The sequence below is a fragment of the Oxyura jamaicensis genome, chromosome 1 (assembly GCF_011077185.1).
Source record: "Oxyura jamaicensis isolate SHBP4307 breed ruddy duck chromosome 1, BPBGC_Ojam_1.0, whole genome shotgun sequence".
Classification (NCBI taxonomy): Eukaryota; Metazoa; Chordata; class Aves; order Anseriformes; family Anatidae; genus Oxyura; species Oxyura jamaicensis.
In genome coordinates, this window is record NC_048893.1 from 92,586,557 (window position 1) to 92,606,894 (window position 20,338).

A 20,338-nucleotide genomic window follows, 5' to 3' on the forward strand; every position below is an offset into this window, starting at 1 on the left:
AGCTACCTGGAAGTTACTCAGTTTGCATAGTCAGGAGCCTTGGGAAAAAAAGCACATTGTCTTCTAAGTACAGTTTTGTTGCACCTCTTGTTCTCAGTTGAATATCACTTCTGTCTGTTTTGTTGTGGAAATCTTGAAGGCATACGTTTAGCTTTGTGTATCTTGATATTACACTGGTATTATACCCAGTTGTTCACTTAATGCTATTGCAAGTTGATTTTATTAACTTTACAAAAAGTGTCATTAATATCCAGTATCTTACTCTAGTGTAATTTGTACAGAAGCCTAGTAATAGTCTCTTCTTCACTATACCAACCAGATTAAAGTAGAATGTATCAGCAGAATCTTAATATGGGTTTTCTAGGGTTTCCTTCATTCCTGATCACAGACAGGAGCAATCAATTATTGTGGCAGTGTGCATGCTATCTTCCTATCCTCTTCATGACTTAAATAAAATAGCAGGTGAAAAACAAGTTAAGAAACTCTATCTGTTTGGTTTAACACATATATCCATACATATATGCACATGTATATTCATGTTTATGTATATTTATCAATCATACCTTCATAATTTACCAGATATAATGACATTGTTCTTTACTTGACCTTTCCATGCTTTCTTGGATTTTTGATAAGCTTTGGCGTGTTGTTAGAAGCAGGCAATGTACACTGCTTTAAAAAACTGTCCACAGAGATCTCACATGGTTAATACGAAGAGACTTCAGTCAGAGAAAGCAGCTTTCATGCTCAATATAGGTGCAACATCCATAGTTAAATATTAATACAACAGAGGAATTCCTTAAGAGAAAATCTTCTGTAGTTCAACCACAGAGGTCTGTCTTGTCAGATATACTTGCCTGACCTCTTCTTAAAACTTCCAGTGAAAATAACGGGTGTTAGTGTTTCCAAGCTAAACAGTTTCAGATACACTATATATGTAGTCTAATATTTAACCTTCCTCCCCCAGAATGTATGCTTGCTCATAGGCCAGTGATCAATCCCCTCTTTAAAGCAGCCACTCACATGCACGGAGATTGACATGCTCTTCACACACATCCCTCCAATCTTTTCTAAGCATTTTTTCTGAACATGACTATTCTTGCTGGTCTCCTTCAGACCCTTTTCATGTCTACATTTTCCTTAAATACAATGCCCCAAACTGGATACAACCAATCCCTAGCACCAGGCATAGCATATTATCTCTTTCTTCTAACACATGCCATTTCTGTTAATATCTCCATGGGTTAGGACTCTGTATTTCTCCTCCCACCCCCAGCATAGCTTAATCTTGTGACACATGCCTTTGTCAGGCTTCAAAGATAAATTCTCACATTCCAAAATTCACCTGGGCATGCAAACAGATCTATAATTTGGTGAGTGCATTTTGTGTACTCACATTAAGAGCTGAGGATACCTTTGAGTCCTAGTTAACCTAAATAAAAAAAGTTGTATAGACAAAAAAACCTGGTTTCCCAACAAACTGAATAGCATACAGCTGTGTAAGAGAGGTGGACTTCCATAAAAATGGAGTGCACATAAATGGCTTGTATGCCTGGGTGTGCTACAACAAACCAGGGTACACAAGGTGTCACTGTTTTCTGCCAGTGTTACATCTAAATCTTCTGTGGCCAAGTGCAGTGTTGTTTTTTTTTTTCGTCTTCTCTTTTCTCACCTATATTCTAAGCCTACCTTCCTATTTACATTTAGATAATGAAATGCAATGGAAAAAAAACTATTTTGTGAAGTGTATTCATCTGTGTTCAGTAAACTCCAGCTGGCATTTATGGTGTATATGCAAACTGCTGCAGGGAGATGCTCAGATAATTACAACCTTCAAATACAACCTAGGGCAATTTAATTTCCTTCAAAAGAAGTCACTGAATATACCTCAGCTACTACTTCGCTCTGAGAGAAGGACAAGGGTGTTTGCTGCTCATCTCTCTGCTTGAGTGTTCTTTGAAGCAAATGTCATACACACATCCAGGTAGTTTGTCCCTGAGGTATGTTTGGTCCCCAGCTTAAAAAACTGGTAATCATGAGTGTGAAAGCATTCCCCAGGGCACATTTCCCCTCAGTGGAGATATGGCCTCATGGTGTTTAAGACCCAAGCTGTTCCCATCCTATCTCCAAGTGATGCTCAGCTGCCTCTGACCTCTGCCCTAAGCTCTCTGTGAGACAGCGCTGTGAGCCACTGGCAGAAAGCTGGGCAATTTATGGTACCTACTGTTCAGTAGGATCTTCGAAGAGAGAAAAACAAAAGCATGATGTAGCCACATTTCCAAATGTTCAAACATTAAGGATGGTGTATCACAATCCTAGTTCTTTGTTTAATGTCAGAAGTACTAGGCAAATTTAAAGAAATAGTTGTGAAGATAAATCTTTTATGTATTTAGCTTCATCTTCTGCCCCTGCTTTCTACCTGGAAATGTCAAAGCCTGGGAACTATTACATCATTTTAATTCATAATTGCAATCCTGGATTGGTATACCCAAAAAAAGCCCAGTCAGCCTTTTAGGCTTTCATAAAACATTGACTGGGTGGAATTTTACTTTGTTCTGTTCTCAGAAGCTGTGTCTGAAGTTTTGCCTAACAGGTATAACGTGTCCTTTTTCAATACACAATCTATGATATCCATGCTATTGTACAAGAGCTCTGAAGCACAAAGATCACAGGTGTATCTATGAAATACGGGAAATAGGGATTTATAAGAAAACTTTTCTACCTGGCAGAGTCATAATTTAGCTCCTGAATTACTGTCACTGCTTTCATATCACAAAAGTCCTTCAGCAGCCTGAGGTCTGCCTGCTTACAGAAGCAGAAGCCAGAGTCTGTGCCAGGATGACTAAATGTGCCAGAGGGGATGTACTGTAATTATCTATGTTCTCCATACCTATTCGATTTTAATTGAAAGGCCAAGGCTGTATTAAAATTGTCATTGTCAAATTGATCTTTTCTATTCTTGTTATTTTTAGATGTCTGTATGACAAGTGGGTGGACTAATCATACAGTATGAACTGCAAGTAAATTTAAGCCATCACACATGTAGAAGGACTGTAATTATCTCTCTCAGAGGCATAATATTTGGGTAATCAGTAGATGAATTTAGACTATTTAAATTCATCCTTGGGCACATCAGTGTTATTCATGGCATTTCAATGTAAAATGCTGTCCAGTTACTATACTTGCATGCATAACCCACTTCTCCTTAAATCTGTATGACTAAAGAAGTATTGTGCTTTGGTGACAAGTACCTTGATAACCATGTCCCCAGGTAACCGTGCCAGAGCAGGGAGAGCACAGTGAGACACTGCTCTCTGGCGTGCCGAAGGAAGTGCTCTGTTGAGAAAAGCCCTTGCATTGCACCTGTTATTGCAACTCCTTTTTGCCAGAAGTTATTTGTGGCTCATTCCTTTTTTTCTGAATGTGCAAACACAGAAACACAGACTGAATCTGCTGATGTTAGGGAGAAAAAAAAACAAAAAAAAACAACAAAAAAAAAACACTCAAATTCTCTTCCCTGATAAGCACATGAGAGAGAAGCAGTGTTCTGTTATCATTTACAACTTGAAGAGGAAGGAGGTAGATTCAAGATAAAATATTCATTAGTAAGGGATGAAGCAGTAGGGTCATGTAATTTTCAGGTGCTTATGAGGGTAAGCCAGGCTCATCTTACTCACATTAAACCATCTTGTTCAGCAGTGGTAAGGTGTCTCCTGAATTGCCAAAGTCCTCAGGTAATTAATTAAAGCCAGGCTTTTATCTTTAGATTTTCCTGCAAACGTTCTAATTTTTCTGTTAGAATCTGTTTTTCTTGATTCTTTTCTCTCTAGGCCTGTGGCTGAGGGGCCTGTGTCAGTCACCCCGTACAGGAGATAAATCACAGTACTAGAAGGGGTGCAAAGGCCTGGAAACAGCTGCCTTGTGCCATTATGCTAGGCGCGTGAGAAATAAAGTGGGGACTTCATTGGCTTGAGAAATATTACACCGAAAAGCCAGATATTGTAGGAATCACAGCTCCATCTAGAGCAGATAAAACCTTCAGGTGCTGCTGGCTTACTAATTTCAAACCCTGAGAGTGGCTTTCTGACCTAGGCTGCCTGGGATTTGGAGCTGTAATAACAAACTCCAGACATCTCTAATACCAAGGCTTTCTTTCTGCTCAGATTCAGGCAGCTTATCTGCCCTCACGTTAAGCATATCCTTAAAGGGAGACCATGACAAAAATATATACAGCTTGCATTTATCCTCAGAAAATAATCAGTAAATGTATTGCTACTACCTAAAGATTCACACACATGTAGATTTCTCTTTATAAGCTCATTTCAAACAAATGTGAGTAAACCTTTTTCCTAGGCAATAAGCCTAGATAGATTTATATATATATAAATATATGTATATATAGGCTTATATAGATAATATAAGATTTTTCTTTTCTCCAGCAAGTTTGTCTTACATGTTGCACGTTCCCCGGAAGTCCTGATTTTGAAAAGTGGGAGCAGATAATATTAGAGCTTCAGATTTTCCACTAGAGGATAATGAATAAAGATATAATCATAGAATGGTTTGATTTGGAAGCGACCTTGAAGATCACCAAGTTCCAACCCCCCTGCCACTGGCAGGGACACATTCTGCTAGACCACTGGCAAAAAGCACCATTCAACCTGGCCTTGCACACTTCCACATATGCGACATTCGCAGTATCTCTTCAAGGCCTGTTCTAGTACTCACCAACCTCATAGTGAAGATTTTCTTCCTAATATCTAATATAAACCTACCCTCTTTTAACTTACAACTGTTACCCTTGTCCTATTACTACATTTCCCAACAAAGAGTCCCTCCCTATCTTTCCTGCAGGCCTCTCTTAAGTCTTGGAAGGCCTCTGTAAGGTCTACCCAGAGCCTGCTCTACTCAAGGCTAAATAACTCCAGCTTTCTCAGCTTTTCTTTACAGGAGAGATGGTACAGCCTTCTGATCATCTATATGGCCCTCCTCTGGAACTGCTTGAACAAGTCTGTCTTTTATATGTTGGGGGCACCAGCGTTGAACATAGGTCTCAGGAGAGCAGAGCAGAGGGGTAGAATCACCTCCTTCACCTTGCTAGCTACACTACTTTTGATGCAGACCAGAATAAAGTTGGCTTTCTGGGCTGCAAGCACACATTCTCTGGCTCATATCACGCTTTTCATCAACCAGTATCCCAAATCATTCTCCACAGGTCTTCTCTCTATCCACTCATCACCCAACCTGTATTCATGTTTGGGATTGCCCCAGCCCAGATGCAGGACCTTGCACTTGGCCTTGTTGAACCTCGTGAGGTTCGCACAGGCCCACCTCTCAGGCCAGTCCAGGTCGCTCTGGATGGCATCCCTTCTCTCCAGTGGGTCGACAGCACCACACAGCTTGGTGTCACTGGCAAACTTTCTGAGGGTATACTCAATCCAACTGTCAATGTCACCAACAAAGATGTTAATATTGGACACAATACAGGCCATTGAGGGACAGAACTTGTCACTAGGCTCCATCTGGATATCAAGCCACTGACCGCAACTCTTTGAGTGCAATTCCTTATCCACCAAGTGATCTATTTATCAAAGCTGTGTCTCTTCATTTTAGAGACAAGGATATCATGCAGGACAGTATCAAATGCTTTGCACAAGTCCATGTAGATGACATCAGTTGATCTTCCCTTAACCAATAATACTGTAACCCCATCATCAGGTATGATTTGCCCTTAGTGAGGCCATATAGGTAAAGAAGACTAAATTGTACAAAATCCTAATGGACATACATTGCATAACAAAACATATAAGTAGGGTTTCTTAGCACTTTCATTACAGCAGTTTGTAGAGTAGGAATCATTATATTCATTTTAAATATAGAGAGACTGGGGAAAGGGTGTACCAAACAAGAGACGGATAAAGAAAGAAGTGGGAAAGTTTAGTGTTCCTAGCTCCAAATATGTGGTCTAGGAGAAAGTATTCAGTTTTATTTATGCAAAAGTAATTCATGTAAGATATCTTCGATCCTGACAAAGAAGAAAATGGAAGAGGTGCTACAGGTTCAAATGAGATGTGTATTTCTTTAAAATAATGAAGATAAGTGAGAAGGGTTTTTCTAATGCTGAATGACCACGTGTTTTTGGAATTGCAAAATAGACTTTTTAAATCACAGCAAACCTTAACATTTTCAAAGGTAATAGTGATAGAATATCATGCATTTAGATGGATACAACTCTTCAGATTTTCTACATATATTGATATTTGAACATCTGCTAAAATGTGTGTGTTACATAGTCCTTTGGGGAGAATTGTTTTTGTGTTAAAATGCTTATGTGTCAAAAAATATTTACCAGAACTTTGCTTACTGTTCTTGCTCTTAAATTATTCATGAAATGAGTCAACAAAGTCCCCTTTTAAATACAAAGAGAAGATTGACATTTTTATGACAAATTGAAGAGCGGAATAGCAAAATTACAGTTTTTATACTATGATCAGTGACAGTTGATTTCTTTTTTAGCTACATTTTAATGCTCTTACTTTACTCTTGTTTATGGTAATGCTACATGAGTCTGCAGAGTTGTATAGAGTTGCAGCTAAGACTTAGCAAAGAAAATATATTTCCTTGTAATAGAGTATAGGGTTGAAGCACTTTCATTTTTTAACTAAAACAAGCAGCCAGAAGAACTTTGTTTCATTGAGCTTATAATCTTCCTTACCCTGCAATAAGGCAGTTCTAAAATACTTGGAGACTAATTAATGTCACTTGGTTGAAATGTTTTTCTCCAATTGTATAAATGACTTCCTACAAGATTATAAAGACCTTCTGTCAAAAATGATATTTCCTGTCCTTGCACAAAGTGCTCATGTTCTGGCCACGAACACATTTTTCCATGTGGCATCTCACAATTATTTCTCTACAGTTCAGCAAAAAAGGTTCCATTTTCACATCTTAACACAAAATTGAAAAAGTGAGCCTGAAGCCACCCATAGAAATTCAAATTTCAAAAGTAGGATTCTGAGTATTCCGGAGTGATACTTCTTGTTTCAGAAAACCAGCTATTATGCCAAAGTAAGAAAAACAGCATCACTGTTCACTGCCTCAAGGACTTTCTTACGTGGAACATTGTAAGTTTATGTTCTGCCATCTCTCCTTTGAAAATGTAACCAAAGCAATTGCTGGAGAATGAGGTGCAATGTGGCTTATATTGCCATGAGTCCACTGAGGATACTTGTTCCTTTATCTCAGTTTCTGTCCATTTGGGTGGCACAGTTTGCTTCCCAGCAGTGCTGATGTCCCCGGGCACAAGGGAAGGAATCAACAGAGGTGAGGCGAGGCTTGGAACTTGTCTGCAGGTTGTACCACTGCTGTGTAAGCAGTAAGGATCAACAGTTCTCTCTCTCACATCTCCACCTGACCGGGAAGTCAAAACTTCTCTCCAACTAAACAACAGTGTTGATATCCTCTCGTATGACCTGCTCCTTGTGCAGCCTTTCTGCTGCACTTTGAGTCTGCTCAGACTTGCAAATGACTTCTGAGCCTGTGGGATGAGTGGGAGATGTTTTCTTGCCTTGGAAGCTCTTCCTATTTGTGGTGGTGGGATTTTGTTCTTTTAAGTTTAGGATATGGTTTTCCCCCTAGTATTCACATTCCTTATTGTGTGACCTGTTGAAGGAGAAGAAAACAAAGTTCAGTCTACTAGTACGCATAGAAAAAAGGTTGAAAAAGTGGGACCAATTTCTTTATCATCCTAACATCTTAAAGGACAAATTGATTTTTTGTTAAAACACTGGCACACAGGAGAGCTTTGCAATTTCAGTTGCGCCTTGGACTCACTAAGGTATTCTGGACCTTTATAAAATGCATATAGCATTGTTTCTCAATAGGGTATGAGAATACCAAAATCATTGTTATGCTCTTGGTACTGTTATACAGCAGCTCTGGGAATTATGAATAACATATAATGAATAGAAAACGTACTTTTTGTGACTAAAGGACATTTTATTATAGATTTCCCAGTCTGAAAGAGACAGACATTGGGCTCTCCAGCCTGGCTTCTTTGATGAAATAGAGAAAATACACAGGGGTATTTCAAAACACTGTCCTATTTGTTGGTCCACAAGTAATGTGGAAATTCAGTGTTTACCTAACGGTAACGATTTGAAGGTTTGTCTTTTGGTTAAGGCAGGGAGCCTGCTAAATAGGATGGGTTTGATTAAATATACACACACACACCAGGTTAGATCCTCTCTCTGACCTTTGCCAAGCTCCTAAGACATTCCTAAGACACATCTGGTGACATTTTGGAGGTCTGAATTGCACCTTGAGCAAAATGCACCTGTATTTCTTATATTTAAGCTAATTTGTGCAATATTAACAGTGAAATTGCAGATGGTTAGGCTCCAACCTGGGCTGTCTTTAGGTTTCTAATGAACACTTCATGTCCACATTTCTATTGTTAACCAGGCTAGGTAAATTAAAGTTGGTGAGTGTATGCCTGCCCTTAGTGCAGGTACACTTTATGGAAGCATAGGCAAAGTATTTATGCTTTATTTCTTGTTGTGTAGCGGAATTTTTCCACTGAATAGTGGTAATTAATAACACTCCTTTCCCATACAAGTTATGGTGAAGTTGGTGTGTGATCTGACTGTAGTATAAAGGGGCTTGCAGAGGTACCTCAAATAGCTACAGCCTAGTGTGATATCTTCAGAAAATATCTCTTTATATGTTGTACATCCCTGGAGCTGGAAACAACTTGAAATTCTCACCATTTTCTGCATTCAAATATATTCACTTCAGATTGCCAAGTAGGAAGCTTTGCACTTCTGTCTTTTAGGACTTTTTTTCTCCTATGTGACCTGTAAATCAGAGCCCTAAAGCCCTATGTCAAATTTGGCACCACTGGAAACTGGCTATTCCCTCTAATTCTTAGACTGCAGAAACTCAACCCAAGGCTGCTTGTGTGCATTTTACTAATTTGACTTATGGCACCAAATATTGGCCATAATCAGAGAGAGAGGTTCCTCTAGCTAAAATATTAATTGTAATGGTAGCTTTAATTCTTTTCAAGTTTAAATCATTTAATGATGGTTTTCTTCTCTTGTGACTGAAAATAATAATAATAATAAAAAAATCAGTCAAACAAACAAAAAACAGTTTAAAACCACTTTCTCAGATGGCATTTTTGTACTCTCCTTTCTGCACAAACAGCACCATCTGAATACCTCTTTCTGTGACTAACTCTGCCGGCTTTGCCTAGAGTGGGCAATTTGTTCTGTGCAAAGGAATCTAAGATGTAAGCAAGGACCTGGTACTAACCTTTTCATTCTTAATTCTGTACAACTGTCTCACCAACATTTCCCAAACATTTTATAACTGAAAATCAACCATAGTTAACTTTCAATTTTTGTCTATTATACTCTATGTAAATATATGTGTATATATATGCTTATGTACCTGCATGCAGTATGTATACTATACTACATATCTATAGTTTCAATAGGTTTTGCACTGTAATGTATTTTACTCTGTAGAGTGTCCAAGATACTATCATGACAAATGGCCATAGCATTCTCCACCTTATGCTGTTGTGTTTTTTTTTAAACACTGATATGATAATCTCAGAGATGCATTTAAAATATCCCATCGTACAAAATTCTGTTCATTGTATCACAGTCAAATGGACTTTTTTATTTGATTTTGCTCCCAGGGGGGCAAGATTCCTATCCGATGGACATCGCCAGAAGCCATTGCATACCGGAAATTCACATCAGCCAGTGATGCATGGAGCTATGGGATTGTTCTCTGGGAGGTGATGTCTTATGGAGAAAGACCATACTGGGAGATGTCCAACCAGGATGTGAGTATGCTGTTATCTGAGTTATGTTCTCAAACAGAGGATCAGACTGTGAAAGTAAGTGAAGCATAATGAAACCAGGTGGCTCTGAGTTTTTGACATTGAAGATGATGTCGAAATGAAAATTTCCACATGTCCCTAGTCAGGTAAAAGTTCCTACAAACTTAACAAAAAGCTAACATCTTTTTAACAGGGTGTTTTGGACCTCTGAAGGAGCAAACTAAGAGGATTTTATGACTGGTGGTTTTCTGTAGGATGATTCAAACAGTTCCACTGCAATGATGTCATTCCCTTTTACATTCCTTAGCTTATTGTTAGAAAACCCTCCTAAATTTCTGTGGATGCCCTTTGGTTCCACTTCTATAATATTACATAGAAGTTTTCCATAAATGTCAAATACACAGAATAAATTGCTCTTGGATCCTGTGAAAAAGAGAAGCAGAGCATTCCTACTAAGAGTTTAATAAAACCAAAATACTTCTGGAAGTAATCAACGGATAAAATAGAGAAGTAGAGTATTTGATTAGAAGACTTCCAATAAAGGGTTCTTTGCAACATTAGTGAACTGTCCAAGTCTGCAATCCAAACGATAAATGTATCTCTCACAGTATTTCTGTAAGAAGCATAACATCTCCCCAAATAAGATTTTTCTTATATCTGTTTTTTTAGAGGTGCTTTTCTCTCTGTTGCCTCACTAACTAGATTTATTTCATGGGAGTTAGAACCAAGGTTTTTTTTGAAGTACAGTCACTAACATACACAGATTTTCCAAAGGGTTAACATATATCATTGCTAGTACTAGAATTCAAGAAAGTCAGTAACATAGTTGTAGTCATACATTGTTTGTGCTACTTTATATGAAATACAAAAAAAAAAAAAAAAAAAAAAGAATATTTCTCCTTTGAAATGAGTACCTCTGGAATTCAAGTCTGCAGCAAGCTCTATATTTCTTTTAATTAGCCATGAAAGCTTTACAATTATTGGTGGAGATTAATGAACTGTGTTACATAGTCTGATGTACTAGTGGAATGCCTTTCATAATAGCTGTTCACACTGAAATCAGAAACAGAAATATTAATCCGTTTATGTGTTTTGGCTTCATGACTGTTTTAACTGTAGATTTTTTTCTCATCCCTGTTTTGAGTCAGAATAGTTTTTTCCTGCTTTTTTGATTAACTGATCCAGATAAAGCAGAAGGATAACAAAGTAGTCCTTTATCATTTTCTACTTAGAATATGTTGGTTTTTTGCCTCATGGTGCAAAAAGATATAGTAGGACTGATCAAGAGGCCTTATGCTCTTGGGAAAAACTTATATTCAAAAAGTTTAATTACAGTGTAAACACTAGAATAAATTTGTTTTTGTCAAATGATGGTTTTGATCTCATTGACCCTGCATCTAGAAAAAAAGACAAAGGAAATGGGGCTGCACAGCCTAGTAGGAGGTATATAGTTAACTCATGGTAAGTTTTTGAAGTATTTTCTGACACTGTGAGATCAATTGCAGCCTCACTTCTCTACCTGACTTTCTACCTTTCAGTGTAGGGTCTCCCTTGAGAAGGCTGGCTGGTCTTCTGCTGCATGCAGTGTCCACTGGAGAATGTGGGACGCATGTGTTGCTAAGGATCAGTGATATTCAAGACTTTTTGAAGGTTGGCAGAGTTAAGCAGACAGCTTAGTAACTATAGCTTTTATTTACAGAGTTAGTCCAGTCAAATGTGAGTTTTGGAGATCTTTTTTAGACTCTCACCTTCCTCAAAGCTACATACTGTATCTTAACTCTCCTACAGCCCTTTTTGTATGCCTAATTTACTGCCTAGATTTACTTTGCAGATAAACCAAGAGCATTGCACTGCAAGACAATTGGTGAATAAACACATTTGTTTAAACACAGAATGTCCATGTTAATGTGGTTCACAGAACTGATAAAAACAAGTTGATGTAAGTGCCTCCAAGTTCTCAAAAACTTTTATCCTTGTGCAGGTAATTAAGGCTGTTGATGAAGGGTACCGCTTGCCACCTCCTATGGACTGCCCAGCTGCCTTGTATCAGCTGATGCTGGACTGCTGGCAGAAAGACAGAAACAACAGACCCAAGTTTGAGCAGATTGTCAGCATCCTGGATAAGCTGATCCGTAATCCCAGCAGTCTGAAAATAATCACCAATGCGGCAGCAAGGTGACATGTTAGGTTCTACATTGCACGTGACTAAATGTCTTTGATTTCTTCATCTTCCATAATTAGAATTTCTTTCATTTCTTCATCCACTTCTTCAACTTCTAACCATAGCTATTTGCAATCTTGAAGGCTACAAGAAGCTTTCTGATTGTACATTTGGGAGAATTATTCAGTATTATTTTATTATTGCTGTTATTTTTATTACTGATGTACTATGATTGATTCAAATTTTATAAAGCTGGTACGTTATGGTTGTGAGACCTATTATAAGACTGAGCAGAGGTTTGAGAGAGAGACACGGACAAAATGTCATCTTGTAATCTTCCTTTTTCCTCTTCTGGTCCTCTGTAGTGCTTTAAGTGCTTAATGTTTGATAGGTCACAGACAGCCGTGTTCCTAAATATTGTTCTGAGTTGGGTCCGAACATATCATACACTCTTACACTTTGCTCTGACAAGTCACCTTAAGTTTAATCATATGAATAATCTTTTTGTTTTCAGTAGGACTGACAAAATTAAAGATGCAGTTACATTCCTTGTTTGATAAATGCCTTAGCTAGGAATTCACTTCCAACCCATGCAATACTCCTAATTGCATTAAAAACATTCATTTATAATCCTGGTTATTCAACACGCTCTGGAACATCTCTGTGATGAGATAAGAATTATCTTGTTGAGAGAAAATGAAGAGTGTGTTGGCACCTAAGGACGTAATGAGGATGTGGTGAAATAAGAGCTTTGGTTTAGCAGGGTTTAAGTGAATTGGTTTGTACAATGAACAAAATGTACTTTTACTTCAGTGATCTGAAGAGATATAAAATTATTTTTAGCACAAATACTGTTGAATAAAATCCTCCATCCTCAAAGCAGACAGAGTCAGGGGAAATGCACACTTCTCTGCTGCTTCAGACCCAGGTCTTGGAGGGATGTGTCAGGGGGCAGACCAGGGTCTGCCATGAGGCAAGCTTTCCAAATGAAGGCAATAAACCACTCCTCCTCAGACCTTTATGTCTGGCAAAATTCATTTCTTGTCACAGTAGTCTAACAGGAAAGCACAGAGGGAAACAGAGGTAAGGCAGAGTGGCTTGGAGAGCTACACTAGGCCTTGGGCTGCTGGGCATGTTGCGTAGGCCTTGCCTCCTTTTTCCCATACCCAGCATTGTGCTGCATCCTGATCTAGAGGCTGACCGTCCTCATCGCCTCCTGCTGCCACACCAGAGACGTCAGAAGGAAAGCAGAGCTGGGAGGAGGAAGGAAGCCATGCTGATGGGCTTTGCTACTAGAAATATATAGTGAGGGAAGGCTGCTTGCACAGTAATTACATTTAATAATTTAACTGGTGAGCATTTAACACACATTAAACCAACATCATTAGCAGGGCAGTTATTTCTGTTTCCTGCTAGGTGACTGCTTGGAAAAAATCAAAGTTCCTTAAGCATTGTCTTCTCAGTCAAGCAGATTTCTTCTAAACATCTTGCACCCCCTTTTGGGAAATGATTGGTGCAAATAATTGTTTTGCAGGGATATATATTGGAGTGGTCTGCTGGATTAGGGGAGCAGGGAATCACAACTACCATTTTGGTTTGGGGTTTTGATTGTAGAAACCAGTCAAACAACAGCAAAATGTTCCCTGTTTATTGTCCTCACAATGAGGGAGCTGAACCACAGCAGAATGGAAAACATTTCCATTTCCAGTCATTTCCAGTTAACAGTTCAAAGCAAATAAAAGCTGATATCCTTAGCAAGGCCTAAATTCAGTCTGAGTGGTGCACAGGAGCACTGCAGCATTGCTCTCTCCTGCCTTGCCATCTTTGCTCCAATATCATGATCTATTTTACTGGCTCGGGCAGCAGTGGTGGTGGCCCTGTCATGCTGTGATGCTCTGTGTGCTGCTCATGGGAAAGGAATGTAGGGGACTTCTCACAGCTGCTTTAGGTGAGCTCAGATCAAAATGTGATCGGTGGCAGGCTGATGCACGTTTCTGAGGGGAACATCAGGGGTGGTTTTTATTCTCTTCCCTCCTTCCCTTGCTGCTGTTGGTTGTTATTTGAGGCTGTAGTACTCCCACTGCACCTTTCCCCATACCCAAAGTAAGCAATTAATCTAAATTATGGAGGTCCCAGCTCTCTTTTACTCATGTCTGTGCTGCTACTGGAAGAATGCTAGAGCTTTATGCCCAACATATGTTCTTAGGTGTTCAGAATGTACTTGGTCAGGAAAAATATTTAACCTGATGATGTCTGTTGCAGAGGCAAAGTCTGTCTCTTCTTACAGATTTTCAATTTGATGTTTATTTAAAGTAGTTGCAGCAATGTTGTATCCTACTTGCAAGCACGTTTCTGGAGGTACATAGGATATCCCTGTTCTCTGGTACGCTGCTTTTAACTGCCTGAAACTGAGGGATGTGCTCAGCTGTATGTCTGATGCCACGGCCACAGCCCTAGCACATTTTATACTAATATCTCATAGGAATACAGGAGAGGAGTCAAAGCCTTCACTGCTGCATTTCCTTTTTGGTTTTCTATCCTTTCTGGCCACTCCGTAGCATCTAATAATTTCTTGATACCCGAGAGGATGTTTCTATCCTTATTGATTGTCTCTTTGCAGACCTTGCTATGTGCTTGTGAACCTTGCTTCAAAAAAAGCTTTTTGTAACCTCAGCGTAGCGAATGTTTCATGATACCTTTTCCTCATGTTGTGCTTCATCTCAAATTCACTTGGAAATCCCGTTCCTATTCCTTGCAAGGTATAGAATATGGCTGATTGCTTTCTTGTCTGTCAACATTCACTTTTTAATTAGGTGGCTGCCTTGAGTTCTTCCTAACAAGGCCTGCACTGGTTACGGACATGTGGATTTTTGTGTCCTTCAGGTAGCCTTGAATTATCCAGCTCTGTAAAGGGCTGTAGAAGCAGAATGCGGTACACACACTGAGTTGTACAAGTCATGCAGTTTTCTAAGCCACAACCGCATGATATTTTTATTTGATTTATGTCTTGCTGTTCTTTCTTGTTTTCTAAGCATTATGTTCATTTTTATAACAGAGTCTTTAGATTGCTTGGATATCTTTAGGGTGGAAGTGAGTTCATAGTTCCTCCAGCTCTGATCAGTTTTATTATTTTTTCTTCTCGAGCTTATTATTTTTCAGTCCGCTGTGTATTGCTTCACATTTGTGAACATTTCATGCAGATACAAAGCAGATGGAAATTTTTCTAAACTTGAATAGGAGAGACAGAGTCACTTCACCCACCTGCTAACCAGTTGGTGAAGCTGTGATCTACAAGGACTTAGTGGTTTTCGTTTCACCTGTGTGGAAAAAATATAACCCAGCAGTCACACAACTGAAAAATATCTGGTGTACTCTAAAATGGACTCTTTCCTCTTTGGTGTCTTTATCTATTTAAACTTTTTCCTCTTATTATTTCCAATTGGTTTCTGGACAAAGCGTTGCTCATGTTTGTTTATATATATATAGATATACGTGATGACTCTAGCATTACAGTGTATATTATCATTTCAGGTATGTGAAGCTTACTCTATATTACCCAGCCATTTGAAAAAGATTGCTTAAAATATGGTGTATATTTAGAATTATATTTAAAGCATTTCTGTGCCCCAAAGTGAATTATGCTGTTAGAAGATGGTGTGACATTTAAGTATAATGGTTCTGATATGGGATTCAGGCAACCCATGTTATTATGGCAGCCTTCCTGAAGCTGCAGTGGTGAACTTGGTGCTGTGTTCATTCATATCTGTGATGCAGGAGCCAACTAAAGTGACTTTTCAAAAAAATTGAAAATGTTTTAATTCCAACACACTATTCAGAAATTCTGAATTTCTACCAGGTCTGTGATTGATTTTGCGAAGGAGTCCGTGCTAACAAATACTTCATTTGCTTCTGTATTTGTGCATTTTTTTGTCCTGCAACCTTTTGGTAAAGTGAAAGTCAGTGTCAAGTCCTGCTTGCAACTTTCTACTATGCAACTTTTCCATGGGTAGAACTTAAAAATTCCAGAATATAGATATACATCCAAAGGTACTTCATAAAGCTCAGTCAGGTTATTCTTGCTTTAAATAATGAATATGCAATTAGAAGTTATTTGTGTTTATGAATTACAATTATGATACATGTATAAAACCTTTTATAATTTAATGGGAGGCTCTGAAACTGAAGTTTGCAAAATCTGTAGGTGCCTCCATCATGTAACTCCACTGCCGTGACCAAAAAAAAAAAAAAAAAAAAAAAAGAAACTGACCATTGCTCAGTGGTACAGAGGGAGGTATAAGACTCTATATCCAGTAGTATTAGACAATTTCACATCTTATATTATTTTCCAAGTTGCAGTTCTGAGATGAGGAAGCAACATGCCTGATGATGGATATATATATGTATAAATAAATATATTTAAAAAAAAATAAAAGAAAAAAAAAGCATTATTTCTGGAGTGCACTTCAGAAGATAGATTTGATATCAGATCTCTTGTACATATTGGGAGTTCTCCATTTAAAATATGAGTTCTGCTGGTATCATTAAATCCCAAGCTAAAAAGAAGAAGGAAAAAAAAGCCTATTATTTTCAGAAGAGGCATAGTTGAAATTCATTTAATATAGTCCAGGAAATTCAAGAGGCCAAGGTCAGATGGCCTTCCTGATGAAAATCTGAAAGTGTTGGAAAATGTGTGTGAATAAATCCTCATACATACTTTCATGTGTTAACAAGTTGTTTAGATCCTTATCCTGATTTTCCAATTTTTAAGTTGTGCTTGAATTATTCACTAGAGTAATTTCTTTAGCAGCTTTTGGCCTATTTGTTATTTCTGAGTAGTTGATTGTAAGCGTTAGCATCAGAAAATTGATGTTGGCCCTCATTGTGGCATTCTTGCTGGTGCGAAACATGTTTGTTCTCAAACATACAGAGCCATCATTTGTAATTAAAATTTTGAAGTTTTCTACTCACAAAATTTGTTTCCACTTAAAACCTGATGATTCTCTGGAAACTCTCTACTATGATAGCTTGAGAGGATATTTGTGAAAATTAAGCTCAGTAGGAGCAGCAAACAGGTCAAAACAAAAATTCAGTCCACTCAATTTTGCAGCATAGTTCTGGGCCTGTTTTTACAGTATTACTTGCAACAAAACTACTGTTTGTTGGCTGAACATTTTATTGAAAAGTTTATTTTTTCTGCCATTCAGGTTGGATGGTTTTAGGTGCTTGAAATATATTGCTGACCTGCTGTCATATTGCTTGCTTGCTTCTCCCTGTTAGGGACATTTGGATTGAAGGACGGAGCTGTCCACTTCATTTTGAGCATTTCAGAGAGGGCTTAGGCTCTGTACTTGTCCAGATATTACAAACAGGATCTGGGTTTGGCTGAATGTCGTGTAACAGAAGCCCACAAAAAAAAAATTAGCCACACTCAAAATACAGCAACAATATAGTCTGTGACCTAAAAAGCTCTAAAAGAATCCATATTCTGTAACCCCAGTATGCTAGCTCTCATTCAAAACGCTGTTAAACACAAAACACTAAATTTATGGATGGGGGGAAGCTTAACTACAAATCACACAGAAAAATGTCAGATTGTGTTCAAACCAGTACTTGCTGATGTCTAATCATAATTTGGGTTGCATGTGGAATTCAGGCATTAAACTGAAGAGATTTTAGGAACTTCAGTTAGTTAGCATGCTAGAGACAGAAAAAAAAAAAAAAAAAAAAAAAAAAAGTATCTTCACCTAAGTCATCCTGCCTGAGGTAGACACAAATGAACAACTGTTCCTTCCAAATTGTGAGGGCTCACTGTTCACACATACAGTAAAACATCTATCTGTACTCTTGCACCTCTAGCTTGATGCTGCTGATGCAACTCAAACACAAATTTTTCAGCAGGCTGAGTTATGTAATTAGAATTTAAATGGGGACAGATCAGCCTGTGACCTTATTTTGAGCGTGTGCTGTTGCTTGTGCTTCTGAGGGATTTGGTTCTGCTGCTCTCAGCTCAGTGCACTGGGTTTACAACGTGAAGCCCTCGTTAGTGTTAATGGCAATGCTGGAGAGTGGGCATGCTGAAGAAACTGCACGAAGCCACAGCCTGATGCAGCAAGTGCCGTAGTGAATGTCAGTTGAAATTCACAGCACAGCTAAATGTGGGATATAAGGGCAGGTCGTATACACCAAATGGTAGACACAAAGAGCCAGAAAAGCATTTTAAAAGCTCTCTAAGGCATTTTCCTCTCTCCCTTTTGAAGAGCCCATAGTCTGTCCGAACAATAATGACTGGTTGTTGTTAAGGGTCCATCTCTGGGCCAGCTCTGAATCCCAGGAAATGTCCGTGTGACATTACTTCTGCTGCTTAAAAGCAGAGCTTAAGCTGTTTTATGAGAAAGAGAAAAGCCTTTCAGCACCACGCTGGTATTTTTTGCCTTCACTGGTTTTGGTGAGAAAAAAGTGATCAGAGGAGCATTGATACACCCAGGCATATGATTTATTCCCCTCCCCGGGATTCTAAAAAAGATAGAAGCCCCTTGAAAACCATGTTCTGAGGGGCAGCCCGAGGAGTATGAAAGACTGGAGGGCTGACATCTGGGGCAGCTGAAATTTTATTGGCTTGTTATCCTAGAGGAAACTGTGGCAGGTCTTTTGCCAGCGGACAGCACGGAGCTAGAAAATAAGTCCAGTGTGACATTTAGAGAGACGTATCATTTTGCTACAAGCCAGCAGCCTTACTTGCATTCTTTTCCCCTGTTGATTATTTGTATTACCCCTCTTTATTTCTCCAGCTCTCTTTTCACTTCAAAGAGGAGTCACAGCCTGCTTCCTGTCAAACTTTGCAAACATGATATGAGCTCCCCTGAGAAAAGCAAATGGACCTCCCTAAGATGTGAATTGTATTTTAGGAACTAAGTAACAAATTTTGCTATAGGTACTACAAAAAAATGGGCACGAAGAGGTGGAATTCCAGAGATGCTTACCCTATCTTGTAGGGACAGCCAAGTAAACATGAGGTCTCTACTTCTCCTCAACATGACATTTAGTTCCTGGTCTCCTGTTGTCACACTGGTGTACTTATGATTCTGTTTGTTGTAGAAGATAAAAGTAAATTTTGCCGTGTGTGCCAGCTGTTCATTTTTGTGTTTTTGTTGTTGTTTTTATTGAAATAGGAGATATCCTTATTGCTAGACCAGAATTCTGCACTTCAGATTGTCATAATTATAAAGCATATAGCATTTGTGCTCAAACCAGGCCTGCTTCCCTCCCCATGGAGCAATTTCACTTTACAAAATCATCTTATAATTATTTAAAGTTTGCCACAGGAAATTACTTTGTTTTCTATATGCTTTCCCTTTTAAACAAATCTGACTAGGGAAGGGGAAGTCCAGATTTTAGAGCTGGAGGTTGGTTGTATTGTTTGGAGGAAGGAAAGAGCTACAACACGAAGACTAGGCTCATGCATTCAGGTGTCCTCTGTGCATTCGCAGAATGCCTCCCTTCATACAGAAGTGATGGAACGTTTTGCTTGTATCTTGTCATGGTTCCCAAATTTTACAAGTTAATGTATCCTTTTTTAGCCAGACAGAAGCTGTCTAGAGAGGAGGTTGTATCAGGAGGGCTCTAATGATGTTTTCTGCAGTCTTTGTTGTGTGGTGCAACAAACGTTTCCCCATGTTGTGACAAAAAGCTGTGCTAATGTTAACAAAGTATAGCTCTCCTTGCTACTGCGAATGACTCAAAGGTTAATTCCAACTGTTAATATAATGGGCACATCCAGAGAAAACTTTCAGCAACAGGACATTTTGTAACTGGCATCTCACTGTTAAATTTGTCTCTCTAACCCAAGTCTGGCTGATTGTTTTTCAGGGCACCACATGTCAGTAAATACAACTCTGTAGATAGACACACAGTTGGGATGGACAGGATAGAAAGTCTTTCTCTTCTGTTCTGTTGAAAGATAACACAATGGGGTATATCATAGTTGGTCAAAGAAACGAAATAGTGATTTTTTTTTTTTTTAAACAATAAAAGGGGGGGTGGGGGAAGAAAAGACAAGACAGAGGGAAATGTTCTATTTCACTTCCCCTGAGCAAACATGTAATTTCCATGATTTCTTTTTAATGACTCTCTTCTGAAGCTAGTAGGTACTGATTTATGAAAAGCTGTAAAAGATCAGGTGGAACCCTGCAGGACGTCGTTTACAGCTGCACGGATTGCAACCCATCTAATTTGTCTGGTAAAGTGTGAGCTCATGGCGCACATCACCCAGCCCATAAATTTCATGTTCAGACCTTCTGTCTAGGGGCTGGGTCAGGGGGAAAAAA

At 38.7% G+C, this 20,338-nt stretch overlaps 1 protein-coding gene across 2 annotated transcripts in view; it reads left to right on the forward strand.

Annotated features, from left to right (window-relative positions):
- The window catches only part of EPHA3 (EPH receptor A3), a 223,914-nt gene that overhangs the window by 194,256 nt on the left and 9,320 nt on the right, over positions 1 to 20,338 (forward strand). For both annotated transcript variants that reach the window (XM_035315180.1, XM_035315181.1), the window contains exons 14-15: positions 9,707 to 9,856; positions 11,835 to 12,028. In XM_035315180.1, coding sequence (XP_035171071.1) covers positions 9,707 to 9,856; positions 11,835 to 12,028 — 344 coding nt within the window. The remainder of the gene's footprint in view (positions 1 to 9,706; positions 9,857 to 11,834; positions 12,029 to 20,338) is intronic.